Source organism: Myxocyprinus asiaticus, chromosome 41, assembly GCF_019703515.2.
Source record: "Myxocyprinus asiaticus isolate MX2 ecotype Aquarium Trade chromosome 41, UBuf_Myxa_2, whole genome shotgun sequence".
NCBI classification, from domain to species: domain Eukaryota; kingdom Metazoa; phylum Chordata; class Actinopteri; order Cypriniformes; family Catostomidae; genus Myxocyprinus; species Myxocyprinus asiaticus.
In genome coordinates this window covers 24,153,699-24,175,870 of record NC_059384.1, presented here as the reverse complement: position 1 = coordinate 24,175,870, position 22,172 = coordinate 24,153,699, and the positions used below count along the sequence as shown (strand labels likewise).

Here is a 22,172-nt window from a genome sequence, read left to right as displayed (position 1 = left end):
TGGTTTGAAGCTTTATCAATGTGCTTTTAAATAGGGATACCTAAATCTGTCCGACTCTCTCAATCACTGGTCACAGACATGGATAATTTTGCTTTTATACATTTCAGAGTTTCCTGCTATCAGTTACAAATCTACAAATACATGAATGGCTTTTTAAGTCAGGATCTCATAGTTACGGTAATTCCGACATGACGTGAATGCAACATTTATGCTATTTGTAAAATGTATGACTTAGATGTAACTTTAGTGATAAATAGATAGTACAGAAGAACAATGTGAGAACTGAATGGACTTTTGGTAAGTATAAGATACTTGATATTAAAAAAAAAAGAATTGAAAATCATGTAAGCACAAATACTAAAGACAATGTGCAGTCAAGAAATGAGAAATGACAAGTAGTGGTTGACCATTATGTTTTTTTTTTAATGGCGAAATTTTAGGGTGGAAGATGGCTGATATGATACAGACATACAGTACAGTTAAAAGATATCAAAGGATAAGATTTATACAGAATTGCTGAATTTAAACTGATGCTAATTTTACACAATATTTATGAAACATTCAAAATATTTCAGTTGTGCAATATCCATTGAAAGGCAAAATTTACCATCTATTGTTAGTAGATTTTGGCACTAGGGATGTGCCCGAAGCCGAATACCTTATTCGGAAAGGCACGAATAATGACTTCAAAATGAATAACGAATCCATCCGAATAATAGAAAAAATATTCGGAAGACTGATCATCCAACGAGCACAGGCATAAAGCAATATTTTAAATAAACATATAGAAAATTACAAAGCAATGATGAATATCAAGCCAGTATTACTACAGTCTAAACCTTATGAATGAAAATGAGCATGGTGATTTTAAGTTCAGATCGGATGGCCGCATTCTCGACTCTGTTTGTAGTCTCTGTTAATTGTGCGTGTCTTAGAAATCTAAGCTTGTAAAGAGTATTTACTATATCATACACATTTTCTTCTTCTTGAAATGTCTGTTTGAAATGTCTGATCACATTAACAACATATGTTTCACACAATTCACACGTAAGGATTTGTAAACCAACCTGAGCATGATGTTTAATTCCTGACCAAAGAAGTTATGATTTTATAGTGGAGCTTGACTGTAAATTGATCACATTTATATCCACATTAACGTAATTACAGTATCTGGTTAATCCTGTATTCCAAAAATGTTTAAATGCTCCGTAGAGGTTTAAATACTTCATAGAGTGTAAATCTATTCAGAATATTCCTGCACATGGAGGATAAAAAAAAAAAACATGCAAAAAAATGTGCTTTTCCTTTCTAGAAATTTATAGAGGCTTGATCTTGCAATTTATTCCACTGCATTTCACTAATTCTGCACATGTAATTTAACTAATTAATTATGTCGTCCACAAAAATATGTGAACACAAAATAAGCCTGGAATGTATCATAAATCTTTCTGATAGAGATTTACAGTGCTTTCTGTTTGTAGGCTATATTAATTTATTCTCATTTCGTTTAATAGTCATATTTGTATTTAATATTCGCTGCAAAATGTTTGCTTAACATTTTACAATTGCTTGACACCACATGCCTCCAGAATAACATTGTTACTTGCACACTGCACAGACATAAACTAAAATGTTGTTTCAGCAGATATTAATGTCTGAAATACCAGGAGAAACCACAGTTAACAACATATTCCACAATATGTGTAGCCTACATATTCAGGTTAATCTGGTGAGAAAAAAATAAAGAATATATCAATAATATAATTAAATAATAATAATAATAAATATAGCTGCAAGCAGCGATGACAGGCCCAAGCACAACTGGCCCATTTCCACCCGGTGGCTTTTGGAAAACAATGCAAGGTGGACACATGCATTTGGCATTTGACATTATTCTTAACAATTTTGAAGCAATTTGTGTAAATATAAGAGGACTATTTTAAAGTCTGTTGTAAGAGCCACACTTCCTGCTGCCAGGTGGTGGCGCTATGACCGTGACCCAAAACAGTCAAATCCATTTGATTAGCCCCCAAGACTAAAAATACATCTCAATTTTGATATAAATCACACATTGCACACAGAAGATATGAGACACTTCCTGTTTCCCATTTTTCGGCATTAATTTAATGCCTCGCCATGACAACACCATTCGATATATCAAAATCTGTTCGCAATTTAGCATCTTCAGTGTCTTGGCATAATGTTGTCTAAATGTGGTGACAGTCTCATGAATCACCTAGGAGGAGTATTTAAAAGTTCAGAGACTGCAATATTCAAAAAATAATGGCCATTGGGCCTGTTGGGCAGACCTAATGACTATAATTATGAAAGTTATCCGGCTTGATAAGAACTGTATATGTACCAATTTTGGTGACTGTTGCCCTGGCAACAGTATTTAAGATATCAAATATCCCTTTACAAATTTACATCAGCAATGTCTTGACATTATTCTAAAGAATTTTGAAGCAGATCATGTAAGCATAAGAGGGCTATTTCAAAGTCTTATAAAAGTGCCATACTTCCTGCTGCCAGTTGGTGGCGCTATGACCGTGACCCATAATAGCTGCACAAATGTGATCAGCCCCCATTACCAAACATACAGCTGAATTTTCATCAACAAATGGCGACACCGTTCAAAATATAAAAAATCTGTTCACAATTTAGCATCTGCAATGTCTTGGCATGATGTTGCACAAATTTGGTGCCAGTCACATGAATCCCCTAGGAGGAGTATTTAAAATTTCAGAGCCTACAATTTTCAGAAAACCCAAAATGGCTGACTTCCTGTTGAGCAGAACTAATGAATGTATGAATGTTGTTCGGCTTGATGAGAACTACATACGTACCAATTTTGGTGACTGTAGGTGAAAATGGGTGTGTTGCAGAGCCCCCCTTACATGCCCATTTTCAAGGGGACGCTACAGAACCCAGCCTGCAACTTTCAGTGCTTGGTCCCTAATAATCCTTGGAAGAACAATAGGGTCTCCGCAATTTCAGTGCTTGGGCCCTAATAAAAATATAATAATAATAATTATTATTATTATTATTATTATTATAGTTTTAATAATAATAATATTTAAATAGGCCTATCTGAAGCATATTTTATATACACAAGCTATAGCCTAAATGTAAGAGAGTTACATTTTAAAATTAGTTTTGACGCACTTCTGGTTTAAACTATGCCCACATCCGGTTCTATCCGAATACAGATACAGTTACAGATAATTTTGCATAGTAACAGCTACAGATACAAATACAGATAATGGCTTTGCCTCACACCCCTATTTGGCACTGACGTTATTCAGAATGACCGCTTCTGTTAATCGGCAAATATATCAGTATATCACTAGTAACAAGTGAAAATGGGGAATTATGCAATGTGCAACAGTAAATAAAGTGTGAAATGCCTAAGTACTTCATCGGATGTTACAGCCGTGATTATTACAGATTTTAATGAACTGTTTTGTGAAAATTATGTCATAAGCATTGCATTGCTTGAACATAGTCTTGGAACTTCTTTATCAAATTGTTTGAAGAATGGATCTACCAAGAAGAGAAGTGTGAGACACAGCAAGCGTCCCTGGTGGTGTGTCACTCAGTTTGACGTCTAGCATCCGACGCTGTTAAGAAGTGACGTTTTGGGTGGGGGCCTCAGAGAGACAGAAAACAACAGAAATAGTCTTTTTCCCCACTGAGAGCGATTAATCAGTGATTTGTTTTCGTAAGCTAATCAGTCATATCTTGTGCGTCTATGTGCACATGTGAGGACGGGTGGCAGGCGAGGGTCCAGGCACCATGAGTGATGAGACAGCCGGGTCAGCCATGCTGCATCTGGCTACATTGATTTCCTCTCAGCCTGTAATAAGACCGGTAGACGTATGAGCTCGTATGGAGCGGCCAGCATGTCCCACGATGAATGGAACCCCCTATGAATGTCTGTTATTGAGCATCAGGGCTTTGTAATTAAAGAGAGACCATGGCATCTATAGAAGAGTATGTGATATATGAAAGTTCAATGGAGTGCTTAAATACAGCTTTTATTGTCATTTGGTGATACATCATTTTACATGAACTATTCCTGACATTTTTACTAAAATGGTTACAAAGTGTTTAAACCGACAGATTTGGAGTATCTGTTTGGGTCTCCTGTACATTTTCTTTATTCTGTATTACTCTGTATTCTTTTCAACTGTCTAAAAACTCTTATTGAACTCATATTTGTTGTTTAAAGGTAGCTATGTTTCTTCTATATCATACATTTATTTTACTGTGGTCTTAGTACAAGGGGTACTGAAGTTTTACTTCTACATGACAAAAATCTCCTAAACATCAATCCTCCATTAGTACTTGTTTTAACCATAAATCTAACAAAAATTAGTGAGGTTAATGCTATATAATATAATATAATATAATATAATGATCATTGATCATATAATGGTCATTTACTCATTGCAATAAATTCTAATTCTAAATAAAAGTCTAATTTTTATTCACTAAATAATATTCAATAAATCATATTATAATAATAATTCCTTACATTTTATATAGCGCTTTTCTAGGCACTCAAAGCGCTCCACATAGTATAGGGGGAATCTCTTCAACCTCCATCAGTGTGCAGCATCCACCTGGATGATGCGACAGCAGCCATAGTGTGCCAGAACGCCCACCACACACTAGCTATTGGTGGAGAGGAGAGTAGAGTGATGTAGCCAATTCAGGAATGGAGATTATTAGGAGGCCATGATAGATAGGGGCCAATGGGGGGAATTTGGCCAGGACACCGGAGTACACCCCACTCTTTACAAGAAGTGCCCTGGGATTTTTAATGACCACAGAGAGTCAGGAACTCGGTTTAACATCTCATCCGAAAGATGGTGCTTTTTTACAGTATAGCGTCCCTGTCACTATACTGGGGCATTAGGACCCACACAGACCGCAGGGTGAGCATCCCCTGCTGGCCTCCCTAATACCACTTCCAGTACTAGTACAGTACTAGTAATTCCACTACTTCCATATTCAAACAATGACAAGTATTATGTAAAGAAGAGAGTTTGTTATGTGGCGTAGGACTAAATTCCATGCATTTGTAACCATTTTGTGAACTTTCTCATGCTTCAGTCTCACATTTTAATCTCTCATTTGTTGTCTCTTTTTTCGCCCAGCCCTGCATTGAGTTTTGCGTATCCTCCAACCCCTGTGGCACTGCAGATGCATCAGCAACTGATTAGCAGACAACCAGGCATCGTAGGTTCTGCATTCGGGCACAGTCCACCCCTCATACACCCAGCTCCTGCTTTTGCCACCCAAAGACCTGTACCAGGCATTCCCCCCTCCAGTTTGGCACCTACAGAACGTTCCACTGCCTCCACAGACTCACAGGTCAGTTCTAACAACTGTACAAACTTTCATACAGATCTTTTTTTATTATTTTTTTTATTTTATTGATATTGATAGTGAAAGTGGAGAGATGACATGAAATTATATGGACAAGAAGGATGAATAGGATATAATAATAGCCGGATTCAATCCTGTATCTCCTATATGAGCACCAAGGCTCAATTTGTCTAGATCACATGTGTTAACCACTAAGCCTTAGCTCCAACCTTCACATGTCAGTTATAATATGATCACATACGAAAGCTGGATGAACTAAAAAGAGATGAACAGAAATTTTCATTTTTGAGCTTAAGCAACACGGTGCTTTTTTAAATAATTTAACATGATTGCTTTTGGGTGTTCTTGCATTAAACGGCAACTCGTTTAGATCACACAGCGATTTCCCCCCTTAAGGCTTAAATTTATTCAGCGCTTATCATCACAAGAGCTGCTGCTATTTATTATTGTGTGTGGCTCATGAAAACATGCACCACCAACACGCCGGCATATATAAACAGCCACAAAAATGTGGCTGCAGGTAGCCCTCCCTCACAGACAGGCCCCATGGGAGTTTTTCCCTTGTGTGCGTGTTGTCTCTGTGTTGTGTCTCGACGTGGTGAGCTGGTGAGCTTGCCTGGCAGGCACCTTTGAGAAATAACACCCCGCTTGTTAGCAGCACAAATCCCTCCACCTCCACCATTAATCAGGCACAGATACATTCCCAAACCTTCCCTTTGAAGGATGGGTGTAAAAGTGTTTTTCTTCGGATGTGTTTTTTTTTTCACCCAAGCAAACTCTGTCCATTTATACTGGGTGTGACTGGTGGATTAAAAACTGCGAAGTGCAGTTCATTGTTTTTTTCTGTTTGTATCGATCCCTGTTTTCGCTGTGCTTTAGTAGAAGCCAATGGGACGACAAATGACTTTCACAGAGATTTTACCAATGCCAGTCTCTCCTTTCAACCATTATAGTCACACTATTCCGTCCCAGCACAGTGTCATCCATTTCCTCTGCCTGACCGCAGAGACAGCACTAGCCTCTTTAATAGAAGCGCATTGTGGGACATTTGTCTCACCATGTGGTCGTAAAAGAACAATTAATGAAAAAGGAGGGAAGCTCTGAGCATTGCTCAAAGTGACAGACAGAGAAAATAGCAGATCGTTGTGGTTTATTGGTGTTTTATTGGGAATTCTCTGCTCTCTCATGGATCTCACTGACAAGGCTGTATCACTAGTTTCATACACTGTATAGTGGGTAATTCACATGAAACCCATCAAGAAAATGTCCTGGTCATGGTGTATATGAAAATCAAAAGAAACAAAACTAAAAGCAAATTTGTTTGGGCCATTAAAGGAATAATGTTGATTACCACAAAAAGTAATTTCGACCCGTCCCTCCTTTTTGTTTTTGTTTTTGATTTTCTCCATTTTTTTCTCCCAATTTGGAATGCCCAATTCCCAATGTGCTCTAAGTCCTCGTGGTGGCGTAGTGACTCGTCTCAATCTGGGTTGTGGAGGACGAATCTCAGCTGCCTCCACATCTGAAACGGTCAACCCGTGCATCTTATCACGTGGCTTGTTGAGCGCTTTACCAAGGAGATATAGCGCGTGTGGAGGCTTCACGCCATCCACCGCTGCATCCATGCACAACTCACCACGTGCCCCACTGAGAGCGAGAACCACATTATTGCGATCACGAGGATGTTACCCCATGTGACTCTACCCTCCCTAGCAACCGGGCCAATTTGGTTGTTTAGGAAACACGGCTGGAGTCACTCAGCACACCCTGGGATTCGAACTAGCGAACTCCAGGGTTGGTAGCCAGCGTCTTTACCACTGAGCTGCCCCAGGCCCCCTCTGTCCCTCCTTTTCTTTAAAAAAAAAAAAAAAAAAAAAGAAAAAATCCTGGTTACAGTGAGGCACTTATAATGGAAGTGAATGGGGCCAATCTGTAAATGTTAAAACACTTAAAAGTATATCCACAAAATGTAAAGAATATGCATGTCAACGTGACTTTAGTGTGATAAAATCACATACTAACCTTATCTGTGTAAAGTTATTGCCAATTTTACAACTTTGTTGCCGTGACGACCTAATGCCATAAGCCCTAAACCCTAAAACGACCTAAAAAAATCAAGATTTATGCAAATTTACAGCTCAAATAATACATGAATTTAACAAAAAAATAATAATGTAAGTGCTTTTATAAACTTCACATTTCTGCCTTTAAACCTTCCATAAATTGGCCCCATTCACTTCCATTGTAAGTGCCTCATTGTAACCCAGATTGTTTGCTTTTTTTAAAGAAAAGGGGGGACGGGTCAATTATTTTTTGTGGTAATCAACATTATGCCACAAATGCTGTCAATTGAGCTTAACTTGAACTGAACCCGAAATATTCCTTTACATTTTTTTTACATTGTGGCAATACACATATTACCATCCAGTTCTCATTACTGCAATGAGAAAACAATTATATATTATTTAAATTGTAACATACAGTATTTATTCATCATAGTAGCACTTCTTTGGTACTGCCTTTTATTTTTGCTGATTTAAATAAAAATAAAATAGTAATATACTGTATGCATTAGTAGTAAATACTTTATGTAGTAAAACACAATGTAATACAGTAAACAAAAAATTACTATGTTACGATAATGAGAATCATCACTGAAAACAATGGGAATAGTGAAAGTAAAACATGCAGACGTGTTATGGTAATGAGAATTACGGGATAAAAATACTTAAGTGTCCTGAAAATAATGTCACAATGCAAAAATCATAAAAGTCCTTAATGTAGACTTTAGTTTCTTTATGCAAAATATAATTTCATAATTTTTGTATTGATTTAAATGGTAATTATGACTAGAAAATGTGGTTTACAATATATTCCAAAGTATATCTTTAAACTGTATTACAATTCAGAACTAGGGAAGGATGCAACCAAATATTCAAAATTGGGGATACCAAATGCAAAATGTTTCAGAATCCATAATTAAAAATCACATATTGACCCACCCCTTTTCTGAATATTTGGTAAAAATGTATACTGTTCATGTATAGCTTTAGAAGACTTATAGTGTACAAGTCAAATAAACAAATTTTTGGTACTTTTCTGTCCTTGTAGTTACGTTTCTATTGGCCTTTATTATATGGAAAAGAGCAGCTTAGACATAAATAACTAGATACTTTAACTTTGTATCTAGATAACTTATTTTGAAAAATAAAAATAAATCATACAGGTTGAAACAACATGAGAGTGAGTAGATAATGATATAATTTGGGGTAAACAAACCTTTCTATCTAGGCCTTATTTTAAAATGTTTTGGTTGTGATAAACTTATACTGTTCTCTACCAAAATGGTCTCTATAGTTTCTATTCGCAATACAAAAGATACTTTTCTGGCTTTATTTTGGGGCTAATATCCTTAATCTTGAAGCACATAAAGTTTAATATGGGAGACACAATAACATCAATAAGAATTATCATGCACGTCTCCAGCTATGAGCATTTCTGTATTTTGACATGTTTTAACTTTAAGAGCAGGAGAAGCTGCACTCCGCTAGAGGAGTCTGGCAGGATGAGCCTTCCAGAGCCAAAGAATCCTGCTCTCTCATCCAGGGAATGTTACTTTTCTCTCCCACTGAGCGCTTTTTCTTTACTGGCTCGGGTCAGTCTCAAAGGACTCCCCTGGCAGAAAGGGTGAGAGAGAGAGAGAGAGAGAGAGAGAAAGAGAGGAAAGCCGTGAATAAGAGAATGGACTCAAAAGAGCGGTTAATGCTTTTCAGGGAGAAGTTGGGAATAATTTCTGTGTTCAGACATGTCAGTGCCATTTGTTTAGTTTTTTTCTCTAGAGTGGATTTGTTTTATGCATACACAACATTATTAAACTGACAAAAATGTCAATGTTTTTTTGGACATGTACCAGAGTAACAATATTATGTTTTTTGGACATGTATAATGGTAATATAATGGTTTTTCATACATGCACCATGGTCAGGGCCACATTACCTCACGGGCTTACCTGGGCTTAAGCTCTGGGACCCGCAGCATCCACACCCTATTCGCCCCCGTCGATGGTCGTGTGAGGTCCAGCGGGAGTCGGTGATATAAACACAGAGACAGTGCACAACAGTGAAAGCCAACCATGTACCACATGGTCATAGAGTAAAAACGTATTTTTATACATTTGTGTGTTTAAAATACTGTTTTCCAGAGTAAACCTACCAGTGAGTCTGCTGTAAGCAGCACTGGGGACCCCATGCACCACAAACGCTCCAAACTCAAACCAGACGAAGAGCCACCCAGCCTTGGAGCCGTTAGCATGCAGGTACTCACCTTCATATACATACTAACAAATATATACCATTGTCAAATACACACATAAACTCAAAACAGCTCCCACACATGCACACACAGCAAGAGCTCGAGGAACCAATTATGTGACGTACTGTAAAGCTATTTATTTGCGTGTTTGATTTGGTCGCCTGTTGTGGCACTGCTTCAGATAAGCCCCATTGATCTCCACGGCTCCAGAAGGAAATTGTTTTTCTTTTAATCAGATGCTTAACTGAATGGAAAATGAAAGAAAAATTAGATGACACATTTTTTACAATGCCACCCATTACTGATGGTTGGCAACTGCTGGATTTATACATACATATTTTTCATAACTGGTTTTTCATGACCCAGATTTTACATTGGACATCATGTGGCGACCCAACACAGTACCAAAATAGATTAGTTACTTTTTTGTTTTGGTACAGAAGTTTTAAAAAAATTGCATTAAAATCAAACATGAAGTTAATGAAACATAAAATCTTACCATGCACTTCAATAAAATATAATACAGTATAATATAATAAAATATAATATAATATATGGAACAAACACTGGGCCAAATACTGTATAAGGATTAGCCAGACTACCAAGTGACATAAATTACAGCCAAAATACAGTGGTTTGATGGGATGCACGGCCTTTGACGTCAACAACAAAAGATTTGGGAATTATTTTTTCCTCCCTTTTAAAAGTTGAGAAGCCTATGTATTTTGCTATTCTAATTATGAATGATTATATGGTTAGTTGCAGTTAGCATTGTTCTTTCCTGTGGTCCGTGGCCCTGAAAAAAACAATGATCATTTCTGTGAATGCCTTTAACATCTTCACTGACTCCACATATGACTCATGTGATTTAATTAATGTTTTTTACTAAATTCATATGAAAGTTTTGTGTGGGTAACAGACCTACAGACCGAAATTGCACATGTTGTTAGCCACTGACTGTGTCTTGTGAGACACAGTTTTATTCCTGCAGGGGGCGCTTGATGCTCTGAAAACCGAATCTTCCATGCATTCGCATTTAAATCTCAGAACGTTTTATATCCCTTTGGAGACATTTTACACTGGATAATTATTTTTAATAAAAACGTATAATTGCAAGGATTCACACCTGTACATGGAAATCTGCCTCAGCATTATCTATAAAAGCATTAAAAAAAATCCTCATCCAATAATAATAAACGACGTGATTGGCCCATCGTGGCCAGCGCTGAGAAAAGTAACAGGTACCACATGATACCGCCGTCTATGCTGGAGGGGGATTGTGTGACACTAGTTGGGCGATACCAACTCATACAACGAAGGCGGGACTTCAGTTTTTTGTCTGATTATGACAAACTCACAGTCACGCAATTGCAAGGTATCTCACACTAAATTATTTTCAGCGTTGATAAAAAAGATATAAACAAGGACAGATGCATGATTGGGAGGACAAATCACCCCCTTCACAGCATTGGGGGGACATGCCCACCCCCACCCCCCAAAATTCTACGCCACTGCTACTTTTCAACTGCATGGCTCTTGTACTCTGCAGAGGCCTATGTTGATAGACAGGCAGATGCAGGGGTGCACAAAAATGTATCTTGCTTTGTGGTCCTGATGGAAGTAAATCAGATATAACTGACAGCTGCATTCAAGCCTCAGAATTCAGAAAACCTGGTTTCCTTTTTCAAAGCTGTTAACACTTTTAGAAAAAACGAACCGCCAGTTGTACATAATTTGTGGCACCTAACAAGCAAAGTGTTTTTTCCAGGGCTTTGGATTGTTGGATGGATTGTTTTTTTCCTAGATAAAAAGAATTACACCACCATACCGCACTGTAAAATCATGCAGCGAAATGTTTTCTCAGGAGGTGTTCCAAATGTCAAATGTATTTTTTATTAAGTTTAGCATTATGTTCATGTTACAAACAAGGTATCGAGACTCTTCCTGCTGCCATGTACTCAAAGTAACATCATTTATCATCCACCGTCTAATCTGCACCATTGAACAGCCCTCATTTACAGCACCACACAACGAATTTTATCTGTGAATGGAGTAATTTCCTCCATGTCACGCAGCAGTAATGCGCATTAGGGTAATATTTGTGTGGGTTTTGATGTGCAGCAGAAAGTGCTTGCATTTGTGGCTAATGCCTGTAATGATTAAAGTTACCCGGTATTTACTGAATACCGTAGATGAAAGGGGCATTCACACTGACAGCAAATTGCGGTGGCAAAGCAACCGAGTTGCCGATTTGAGGCAACATGAGTGACAGTGAATGTTGGCAATGCAATAAAGTTGAGCAGCATTACATTTTATGCAAATATGTAATGATGCAGTAACTACCAATATGAGTGAAGATATTGTAGCTCATGTGATCAGCCCCTGATACTGTAATCAAGTTGGAATGCGTACTAGCAACCGACAGTAGGGATGGGAATCGTAAGGAAATTAACAATTCTGGTTCCGATTGGATTCCACTTTGTAATTCTGGTTCCTTAACGAATCCATTAACAATTATTTCAGTACATGAAGCGCCCCTCAGCCAAATTTGGTCCTATCTAAAGGCTATACTTAACAAATAAACTAAACAAAAACTGAAAATTCTCTCATCATTTACTCACCTTTATGCCATCCCAGATGTGTATGACTTTCTTTCTTCTGTAGAACACAAATGAAGATTTTTAGAAGAATATTTCAGCTCTGTAGGTCCATACAATGCAAGTGAATGGTGCCCAGAACTTTGAATCTCCAAACATCACATAAAGGCAGCATAAGTAATCCACTCCAGTGGTTAAATCCATGTCTTCCAAAGTGATATGATAGGTGTGTGTGAGAAACAGATTAATATTTAAGTCCTTTTTTTTTTTTTTTTTTTTTTTACTATAAATCTCCTCTTTCACATTCTTCTTCTTTTGTTTTTTGGCAATTCACATTCTTTGTACATATTGTCACCTACTGGTCGGGGCTGGTCAAAAGTGGAGATTTATAGAAAAAAAGGACTTAAATATTGATCTGTTTTTCACCCACACCTATCATATCGCTTCTGAAGATATAGATTTAACCACTGGAGTCATATGGATTACTTTTATGCTGCCTTTATGTGATTTTTCTGAAGATTCACAGTTTTGGTTACCATTCACTTGCCTTGAAATTACCAACAGAGATTAGATATTCTTCTAAAAATCTTTGTTTGTGTTCAGCAGAAGAAAGAAATTCATACACATCTGGGATGGCAAGAGGGTGAGTAAGTGATGAGAATTTTTTTAATTTTATTTGCCATATATTTAGACAAAACTCTCTGTTTTGAAGTTCTGAACATTTTCAGTTATTAGTTCAGTGTGTGATTTAAGAAATAATGACAATCATTTGGTTGCAGTTTTTTTTGCAGGATCGAAATAAGAACCGGTTCTCAGTTCCCAAATCTGCAACCTCCATATTTAATAGCTGTGAACGACCCTTAACAAGAACATGAAGAGTTTCTAGTTTTCAATATTTATGCCACAGTTAAGCTAGATGTGTGTGGACAACATCTCCATGCGTTACGGGCCCTCACCGAGCAGGTGTTTTTGTCTGTGCAGGAACAAACAGATGGAATGACTCTGGTAAAGGAAGAGGGTGACAAAGAGGAGGGCAAGCAGGAGCCAGAAGTGGTATATGAGACCAACTGCCACTGGGAGGGATGCTGCAGAGAGTTTGACAGCCAAGAGCAGCTTGTACATGTGAGTGGACACACCACACCTATGTTTCATGTATAAAATCTAGAATTGTGAAGAAATTGGTTAGTCATCATTTATTTTAATTATTTAAATATGTACATGTTAAATGTAAAAAAAAAAATTTGCGGATAGAGTTAATTATACAAATTTTAACAGTTATAAATCTTTGATACAAGTATATGTATACATGCCATAAAATCAGTGGAAATGCTGTAATTAAAAGTTGGGCAAAATCTTTTGATGTTTTCCAGTAGATTTTTTTAATAATTGGATCAAATGGGGGCCTGGGTAGCTCAGTGAGTAAAAACGTTGACTACCACCCCTGGAGTCGCGAGTTCGAATCCAGGACGTGCTGAGTGACTCCAGCCAGGTCTCCTAAGCAACCAAATTGGCCCGGTTGCTAGGGAGGGTAGGGTCACATTGGGTTACCTCCTCGTGGTCGCTATAATGTGGTTCTCACTCTCGGTGGGGCACGTGGTAAGTTGTGTGTGGATACCGCGGAGAATAGTGTGAAGCCTCCACACGTGCTATGTCTCCGCGATAACACGCTCAACAAGCCACGTGATAAGAGGCACGGATTGACTGTCTCAGATGCGGAGGCAACTGAGATTCGTCCTCCGCCACCTGGATTGAGGCGAGTCACTACGCCACCACGAGGACTTAGAGTGCATTGGGAATTCCAGATTGGGAATAATGCATCAAGATGAACCTAAGTGTTCATTGCCAATGTATTATTAGACAATACAGATAGAGATATAAAACAAATTGAATGCTAAAGTTTCATTTGCTGAAGTTTAAAATCTCAAAACTATTATTTGGCTGAATATACTTGGCTCTAGACATCCCATTTGTCACAGTCACTCCCAGGAGTGAAAGAGCATAAAAGCTCACTTCCTGTGAAAATATACCACTTCTCTCTGGCCAACACAGACACAGTCATTCTTTTAACCACTCCTGTCATCCACACAAATACACACACAACAACCCCAAAGGCACACATCTGATTGAAAGATTTCCAGTTTTCCACGGCTGTCTATCCATACTCTGACATGGCAATCCATGGCGGCCATGCTAACCCCTAACTATAATTGAAAGCTTCCATTTGGAATGGCCTGTGCTCAAAGCTTCAGGATCTTGACAACTTCTTTCATGTGTCTTTCAAAAGCCATGATGTCTAGGTGTGTATTTCTGTATGTGTGATAAGTAATTTGTTATCAACAAAATTCTTGAATTTAGTAATTGGTAGTGATTTAACACATTAATTTAGTCAGATTAATTATATAAAAAATACCACGCAAATATAATTCCCCCGAACCGTAATAATCAATTTTCAAGCAATTCAAGCTTGAAGTACCACCTTCATGTTTTTTCAAGTCTTAGTCAGCAGGGTTTAGTTTCCACGACTCCAGCTTTACAGGCAACACACACACTTTGAGAGACAGAGCCTGTAAGCGTGTCTCATGCCAAACGCGCGACAGTTGGCAACCGTACATTATGATGACACTCGATACAAGATCAGAACGTTTTTTTTAAAGGGGATGCAAGGCAGTGATGCAGCAATATCATTTACATCAGAAAAAAATGTTTCAGTTTTCAAAACATTTGATGAAAATCAAATAGACATTCTAACTACTGGTTCAGGATTTCTTTGTGAAGTTACTTCAGCATTTTAATGTCGATGGGCAAAACAGCTTTCTGTGCTTTAGCACTACCAGTTGCGCAGGTTTTGGTAATTGCAGTGGTTCCTGACATGTGATCCAAAGCTGAAGAAATAAAAAATCGAAACACACAGTAAAAAAAAAAAAAATGCTTAATGTTCGCACTAAGTGTAAATTGCTACATAGGAACCCATTGTTTCTATTCAAAATATTAATCGTGGCTAAAAATTGCGGTGAAAAATCGCATTTGGTGTGCAAAGGCCTTTGTTTTCAGAAGACGGCACAAGATGAGAACACATTCATGCATTCAAATACAGCTGGACAGAGCGCAACTTCGAATGCAGGGGTCTTGAGATGTGTTTTTCTAAGTTTTAAACTATAGTTAACTTGACACAGCATCCTAAAAATGCTGTTTATGATGCAACGCATCCAAAGTGAGATGCTCCAAAAGCATCCGTCTGACAGATGCATGTAGACGCGTCCTTAGAAAAGTCCTTACAATAAGTCTATGGGTGTGTTCCATTCCAAAGGGCTCATCTCTATACCATAATCCCTTCGAAGGGTTTCACCTTTCAGAGTGAGAGCTTCAAAGGGTTGAAAGGTGTAGAGCTCAAAATATCGGACATTCGGAATGCACTCCTAAATCATCTGTGAACAACACTTGCACCTAGTTAGTAATTGCTATACATGATTTTGCCTTACTATTAACTACTTTCAGAATGCAAATCAAAGATGAAGAGATGCCACCTGTTTTTGTTTTTAGAACCAGAGTTTGTTTGCAGTTGAAGCTGGTTTAATGTACATTACACTTGGCAAACCTGCAGATTCATGACGTATGGTCTTCGAAGCAGCTATTTATGAGCACTTCGGTTTGGAACGACCCTTCAACATGGCTGCCATGATTGTTCTCCCTTCAAAGTGCCCTTCAGAGGCTGATTTATCCCATTTAGAACGCAGGGTATTTTGGACAGATTGACTAATTCAGTTGCAAAATGGATTGCTGTGGACTGTAGGCCAATGATAGGCTTGTTCAGTGATATGGAAATAAACAATATAATGCATTCTAAAGCAGCTTTTTGTATTGCCTAATCAATGCTTTACTTGTCTGCCACATTACTTAAATTTAGTTTGTTTACTTAAATAGTCTGACAAATTAATTTATAAAAGTACAAAAATGCCATGTAGTCTCTTAATTAAGAGTTAGACAAGTTACAAGAATTTGACAATTTTTGTTTAAAATAGTTAGTAGATAAATTCATGTCAAAAACCATAATTTTATTCATCAGTTTCATTTTATTTAACATACTTTCAAAAGTGCCAAAGAAAGCAAATATTTTCATGTTTTGAAATCAAAATTTATTCCTCATCTGATTTATTCATCAAATCAAATTTGCATCACTCTTTCATATAAAGAGCTGCTTTTGTTTTTCAATTCCATAGCCTTCTTTATGTTTTTGTTTTATTTTAATGCTTTCTATGGTGCCATTGAAATGGAAGACATGCTAATAAAAAATATTTGCCTATAGAGTCCCTCCACTCTAATTCAGCTGAGGGATGAGGGTTCTTATCACTCTTTCCTCAGTAATAGGATGAGTGCTGTGTGTGGACCACAGTGAATCTCATCCAACAAGAATCATTGTGGGGTGGGGGGACTTGGATTTCCATATATCAAAGCAATGTACCACCCCTCCCCCATATCCCACAACCTCCATAAGATTTTTGGAGGGAGAAAAGAAAAAAATTCCAAAAATGTTGGTCCGTCTTTATTTGCATATAAGCTTTACTGAATTTTCCATGTTTACTTTGCAAAAACAAATGTTTATGTATATGAGATTTATTATTTCGATTTACAGGACTATATATTCGACATGTTAGCATTTTTGAACATGGTTACATTTTGTTTTAAAATATCACAGTGGCCCAGTTGTTTTGTTTATATGTTAATATGTATCTTGCTTTTCCCCACATATCAGTCTAATTTTAGAAGCCAGTTTGGTAATTGTGAAGTGTGTTAAAATGAAGTTTTTCTGTGCTGTGTGTGTCTGAAACAGCTATGTTAAACATGCTCTCACCATGACGCATGGCCATGCTCTTTTATCAGCACGGCTTTAGCGTTCTCGATAAGATAAACATCAAATCTCTGCAACTTAGCACACTTATCTGCTCTACACAGTCAGCATAAACCAGCCGGGTGTCAATTCTACCGATTTATTTCATTATTTTTCCTTTTTTCTTGACTTATTCACTTGATTATTTTTTTCTCCGAACACTCTGGCCCTTATACCCCAACTACTTGGTTTTCTACCAGTCTTTCTGGCTTTCTCTTTTGCCTTTCTTTCAGTAGGGGCTCTCTCAGTTCATAAGGGCTTTTAAATGTTAGCTGATGTGTGTGGTTTTCCTGGCAAACCAGGGTGCTTAATGGTGAATGAAATGAGACAGTTTTACAAGTTAGATTGAACAAGTTTGCATGGAAGATGTAAATGTGCAAAAGCAGGGGTGTAAAGTAATTGAGTAAAATAATTAAGTATTATACTTAAGTATTATTTTTTTGGGATTTGTACTTTACTCGAATGCAATTTAAATGGAATACTTGTACTTTTACTTAATTACATTTATAAAGAAAAAAACTACTTTTTACTCCTTACAATTTAATTAAACTTGAAAAGTACTTATTACATTTTTGCAGATCAGTTTCTTTTGTCTTACTGGACTGAAGCCACCTTTTCACTGCATCTAATAAATGACAGAAGACAGACCAGAGGTCAGTCATTTCAAATGGAGTGTTGCATGGAGGCTGTGTGGAGTTCCGACCATCTGCAGAGGCAGAATTTTGGATCTGATTTGAGCTTTGGATATGTTGAAATATTTGTGCAACTAGACTGTATGTGACCGCCTGACTGAATGTGACGTATTCGTTCAAAACTTTGAGCACGAAGAGAGAAACACTGATGGTTTTTGTCCTAAATTTTATTCTAAATGCCTGCTACTTCTACAGATTATGTTATGAAGTCAAAAATTATCATTCACGTTGCAAATATATATACAAAAACAAAAGGCTTTTGTAATTATGTGTATACATGTAATTTATTTCTAAACTTGCCAGACAATTCACAAAACCAACAAGCCAATTGAATTTAACAATATCCTCTCTCACACAATCTCCTTTCTTGATTTCATTCTAACTAGGAAAAAAAGTTACTTTTTTTTTTTTTTACTTTTTCTCCCAATTTGGAATGCCCAATTCCCAATGTGCTCTAAGTTCTCATGGTGGCATAATGACTCACCTCAATCCAGGTGGCGGAGGACGAATCTCAGCTGCCTCCGCATCTGAGACTGTCAAGAGGCGCATCTTATCACATGGCTTGTTGAGCGCGTTACCGCGGAGATATAGCGCGTGTGGAGGCTTCACGCCATCCACCGCGGCATCAACGCACAACTCACCACGCGCCCCACTGAGAGCGAGAACCACATTATAGCGATCACGAGGAGGCTACCCCATATGACTCTAAACCCTCCCTAGCAACCGGGCCAATTTGGTTGTTTAGGAGACCCGGCTGGAGTCACTCAGCACGTCCTGGGATTGCAAACTCCAGGGGTGGTAGCCAGCGTCTTTACCACTGACCTACCCAGGCCCCCTCACTTTTTACTTTTTTAATTCTTAAGTACAATTTACAGTTTTTGGCTAGATACTTGGACTTTTAATTGAGTAAAATTTTCACTCAGTATCCATACTTTCACGTAAGTATAATTTCTGAGTACTTTTTACACCCCTGTGCAAAAGTGATCATCGCTACATTATACGTTTTTAATTTTAACTACTATTTGCCACCACCCAGGGTCCAAGAGTAACATTTTAAACCTGCCAATTTTGGGTAAATTTACTGGCCATAAATATCAGGGCCATAACCACCACATTGAGGGGGACTCATCTACCCCAGTATTCAGAAGTAGAAGAAAAATATACGCTCAAACAAAGTATTTTTGCTGCTTGTTCAGTTTACTTAATTAAAATGAACTAAAACAACACAATCAAAACTTGATTTCATTGTGTTCTATCCATTTACATTTGTAAAATGCAAGTTTACCTGATCTATTTGAGTTGGGAAAACATAAATATTGTTTTGTGGTGTTATTGTAGCACTGAGGAAATTTCCGTTTCCCAGCATGCTTTGCATGTGACTCGATAGGGAGTGTACATTTGAAAATTAAGACTTATTTTATGCGTTTTTGTGTAAGATGAATATAAAGAGGGATACTGGTTAATGTTTTATGTTTTGTTATGTTAGATTTAGAAGAGTTTCTGTTATGTTGGAGTTTTGGGGGTTACCATTATGGTGAAGAGTGGAGCTTGAGTTAATGATGAGGACAAGCAGATATCACACATGAACTTTATTGGTCGCTTCATTGTGAAATATCTGAGCTAACCATAGCATAGTTACTAAACTACACTCTGATGTGCTTCCAAGCAGCATGTATTCAGCATAGTAACATTCACTTTTACTAGTTAGTACATTAAGAAATTCAAGAGATTTATTTGAGTTACATTGAGTTACAAAGTGTATGTGTTGAGATTACATAGTAATTTTAAGATAAGAAAACTCATTTCAAACAAATGGAACCACTCTCCATGATTGAATCAAGTTCAGCCAAAGAGATATTTTTGGAGGGCAGGTTTTTAAACTTGGTTTGCTTGATACATTTGGTCCCCCCAGTATTGAATATTTGTTCACATGCTCGAAAAATATTTATTACTGGCCATAGAAGTGTAGTTTGCATTATTTTGTATTAAATATATTAAATAATTTTGTGCCTATGACAATGACATTACTTGACAATTGTTTTCCTTGCTGCACCTGTAAAAAAATTTGAAGAAACATCATGATTTAGCTTCTCATATTTTCATTTTGGTGACTTAACGTGAGGAATATTCCACATATGTGCCACCACATGGAGTTTTGGATGAAAAAACATTTGGGCTTAAACTTTGATTGTGCATGTCACTTACACATCATTACTATCATTCTACAATTTGACTCAAACCACATTTTGTTGCAGTTCCTAAAAAAGTTACCAGTCAACTGGCAAGCCCATTTCTAATCACATTTGGCACATTGTGAATGTTCATTTTGGACATTTCTCTCTTATTCTCTCCTGCTCTCTACAATGTTGGTTGAGACTGATGGTGGCGCTGTGTGTGTGTGTGTGTGTGTGTGTGTGTGTGTGTGTGTGTGTGTGTGTGTGTGTGTGTGTGGTATGAAAAGCACTTTTAAGCTGCTCTGTACTCCTCCCTGTGCCGGGGGAGATAAACGCTGGCTGAGTGGGAAGACGGACCCCACTCTGGCTGCTGGCAAAGACCCTTTAATTGGCAAAATGTAGAGTTTTTTTGATCAGGCAGAGGATTAGACATCTTATCTGTCTGGAGTATCTTACGCAGAGATGAAAAGGCTGTGCTGAATTACACATGCCAATTTACTCCCCCTTGCATATTGTTACTCTCATTCTCACTCTCTTGCTTGCTCTCCATCTTTTTATATGTCTTGTCAGCTTTTCCCGCTTTTCCCGCTACTTTCATTGCACATCAGTGACTGAAATGAGAAAAGAGAGCATGATTTATTAGTGTATGTTTGATAATGCTAAACACTGTTGGGGGTCCCAGAGCTTTGTGAAATTGGTGTGTAAACAGGCTCTTTTCATGCATGGATGTATTTTAATGGTGCCGGCCTCAGACTAGAAAAACCTAGTCAGATAAGTAGACAATATACTGTAGATTAATTTAAGCGACCATAAAGCAGCTGCAAATTAGGGCACTCATGCATGTGTGAAATGCCATTATATGAAAAGAGTCTACTTTAGCAATTTTAACTTTTTACACTGGAATATACAGTGGGGTCAAAAAGTCTGAGACCACTAGTGAAAATGTTTCTAAATGGCATTTTCCTATTTGTCTAATTTAAAGCTGAAATATGTTTTACGCATTTCTGCGACACTAGCTCTACTGAACGGAATTGCAAAAATAAACAGTGGTTTTAAAACAGCTTTCTGAATATGCACCTCACCTGCAGTTGTTCAAACAGTCAGATAGTCCCGCCCCCAACTTGAGTAACATTGTTGGGTTGGATCTAAGCAGGTTGCTCAAAACCAACAGAGCAATTTTCATAGCGCAACAGAAGCAGTGTTTACAGTTTTTGAGAAAATTGACCTATGAATGGCTTGCTTATAGTTGGCTCTGCATATTAAGCTGGGATATAAGTATATTAACACTGAAAATTTTACATACTTCACCTTTATTTATTTATTTTTTCATTACAAATTATGAATGAGATGTGAATTAAAAAAATTACATATTTCTTAGTATTTGGTATGTCTCCATTTTGCTTTAATGACAGCATGCACTCGAGCTGGCATGGACTCTACAAGTTTATGCAAGTTTGTGATCCACATTATCCATTTGACCTTTTTGTACATAGTAGTTAACATGGTCAATGTCACAAATTTTCTTATTTGATTAGTGTCTTAGAAATCTTAAGTATTTCTTATTCAGTTTACATCATAATATTACTTTGTGTTGCATTTATCAAAATCCTGAAACATTCTGTTTATTTTCAGGTCTAATTGACATTTTTCAATTCCTATATTTTCAATGTGGCCTCAGACTTTGGCACCCCACTGTATATCTGGAGTCATGCCCCATTGTGTATGTGTTTGTTTGTATTTGCATACATCAAACAAATAAAATTATGCATCTTGTTCCTTCCTCTGAGTCTGAAAGTCCCAGCGGTTGCTCTGTTCTGCGCTGTTGTCCTATACCGTGGCGGGCGGAAGATGAATAGATCTCTCCTCTGAGCAGCTTGTGTAGCATCAGCACCTGTTAGTCTATTTCCCCCAGCCGCAGCCCCGCTCGCTTATAACAACGCCATCATCTGCTCAATAACCATTGCCATTACATCAGGCCATTAGGGCATTAGTGTCACCCCCCCCAACACTTCCCTCTCTGCCTCTTCCATCCTTTTATCAGTGTAGCCGGGTCATGCATCACGCACGACAGCATTAAGCTCATTTGTACAAGCGAGTGTACCAGCATTCAGGGATGTGT

General features: G+C 37.6%; 1 protein-coding gene across 1 annotated transcript in view; it reads left to right on the top strand.

Annotated features, from left to right (window-relative positions):
• Positions 1-22,172, top strand: part of LOC127431761 (transcriptional activator GLI3-like) — a 182,304-nt gene that overhangs the window by 141,161 nt on the left and 18,971 nt on the right. The window contains exons 8-10 of the mRNA XM_051682293.1: positions 5,163-5,379; positions 9,596-9,709; positions 13,284-13,424. Of these exons, the coding sequence (XP_051538253.1) occupies positions 5,163-5,379; positions 9,596-9,709; positions 13,284-13,424 (472 nt within the window). The remainder of the gene's footprint in view (positions 1-5,162; positions 5,380-9,595; positions 9,710-13,283; positions 13,425-22,172) is intronic.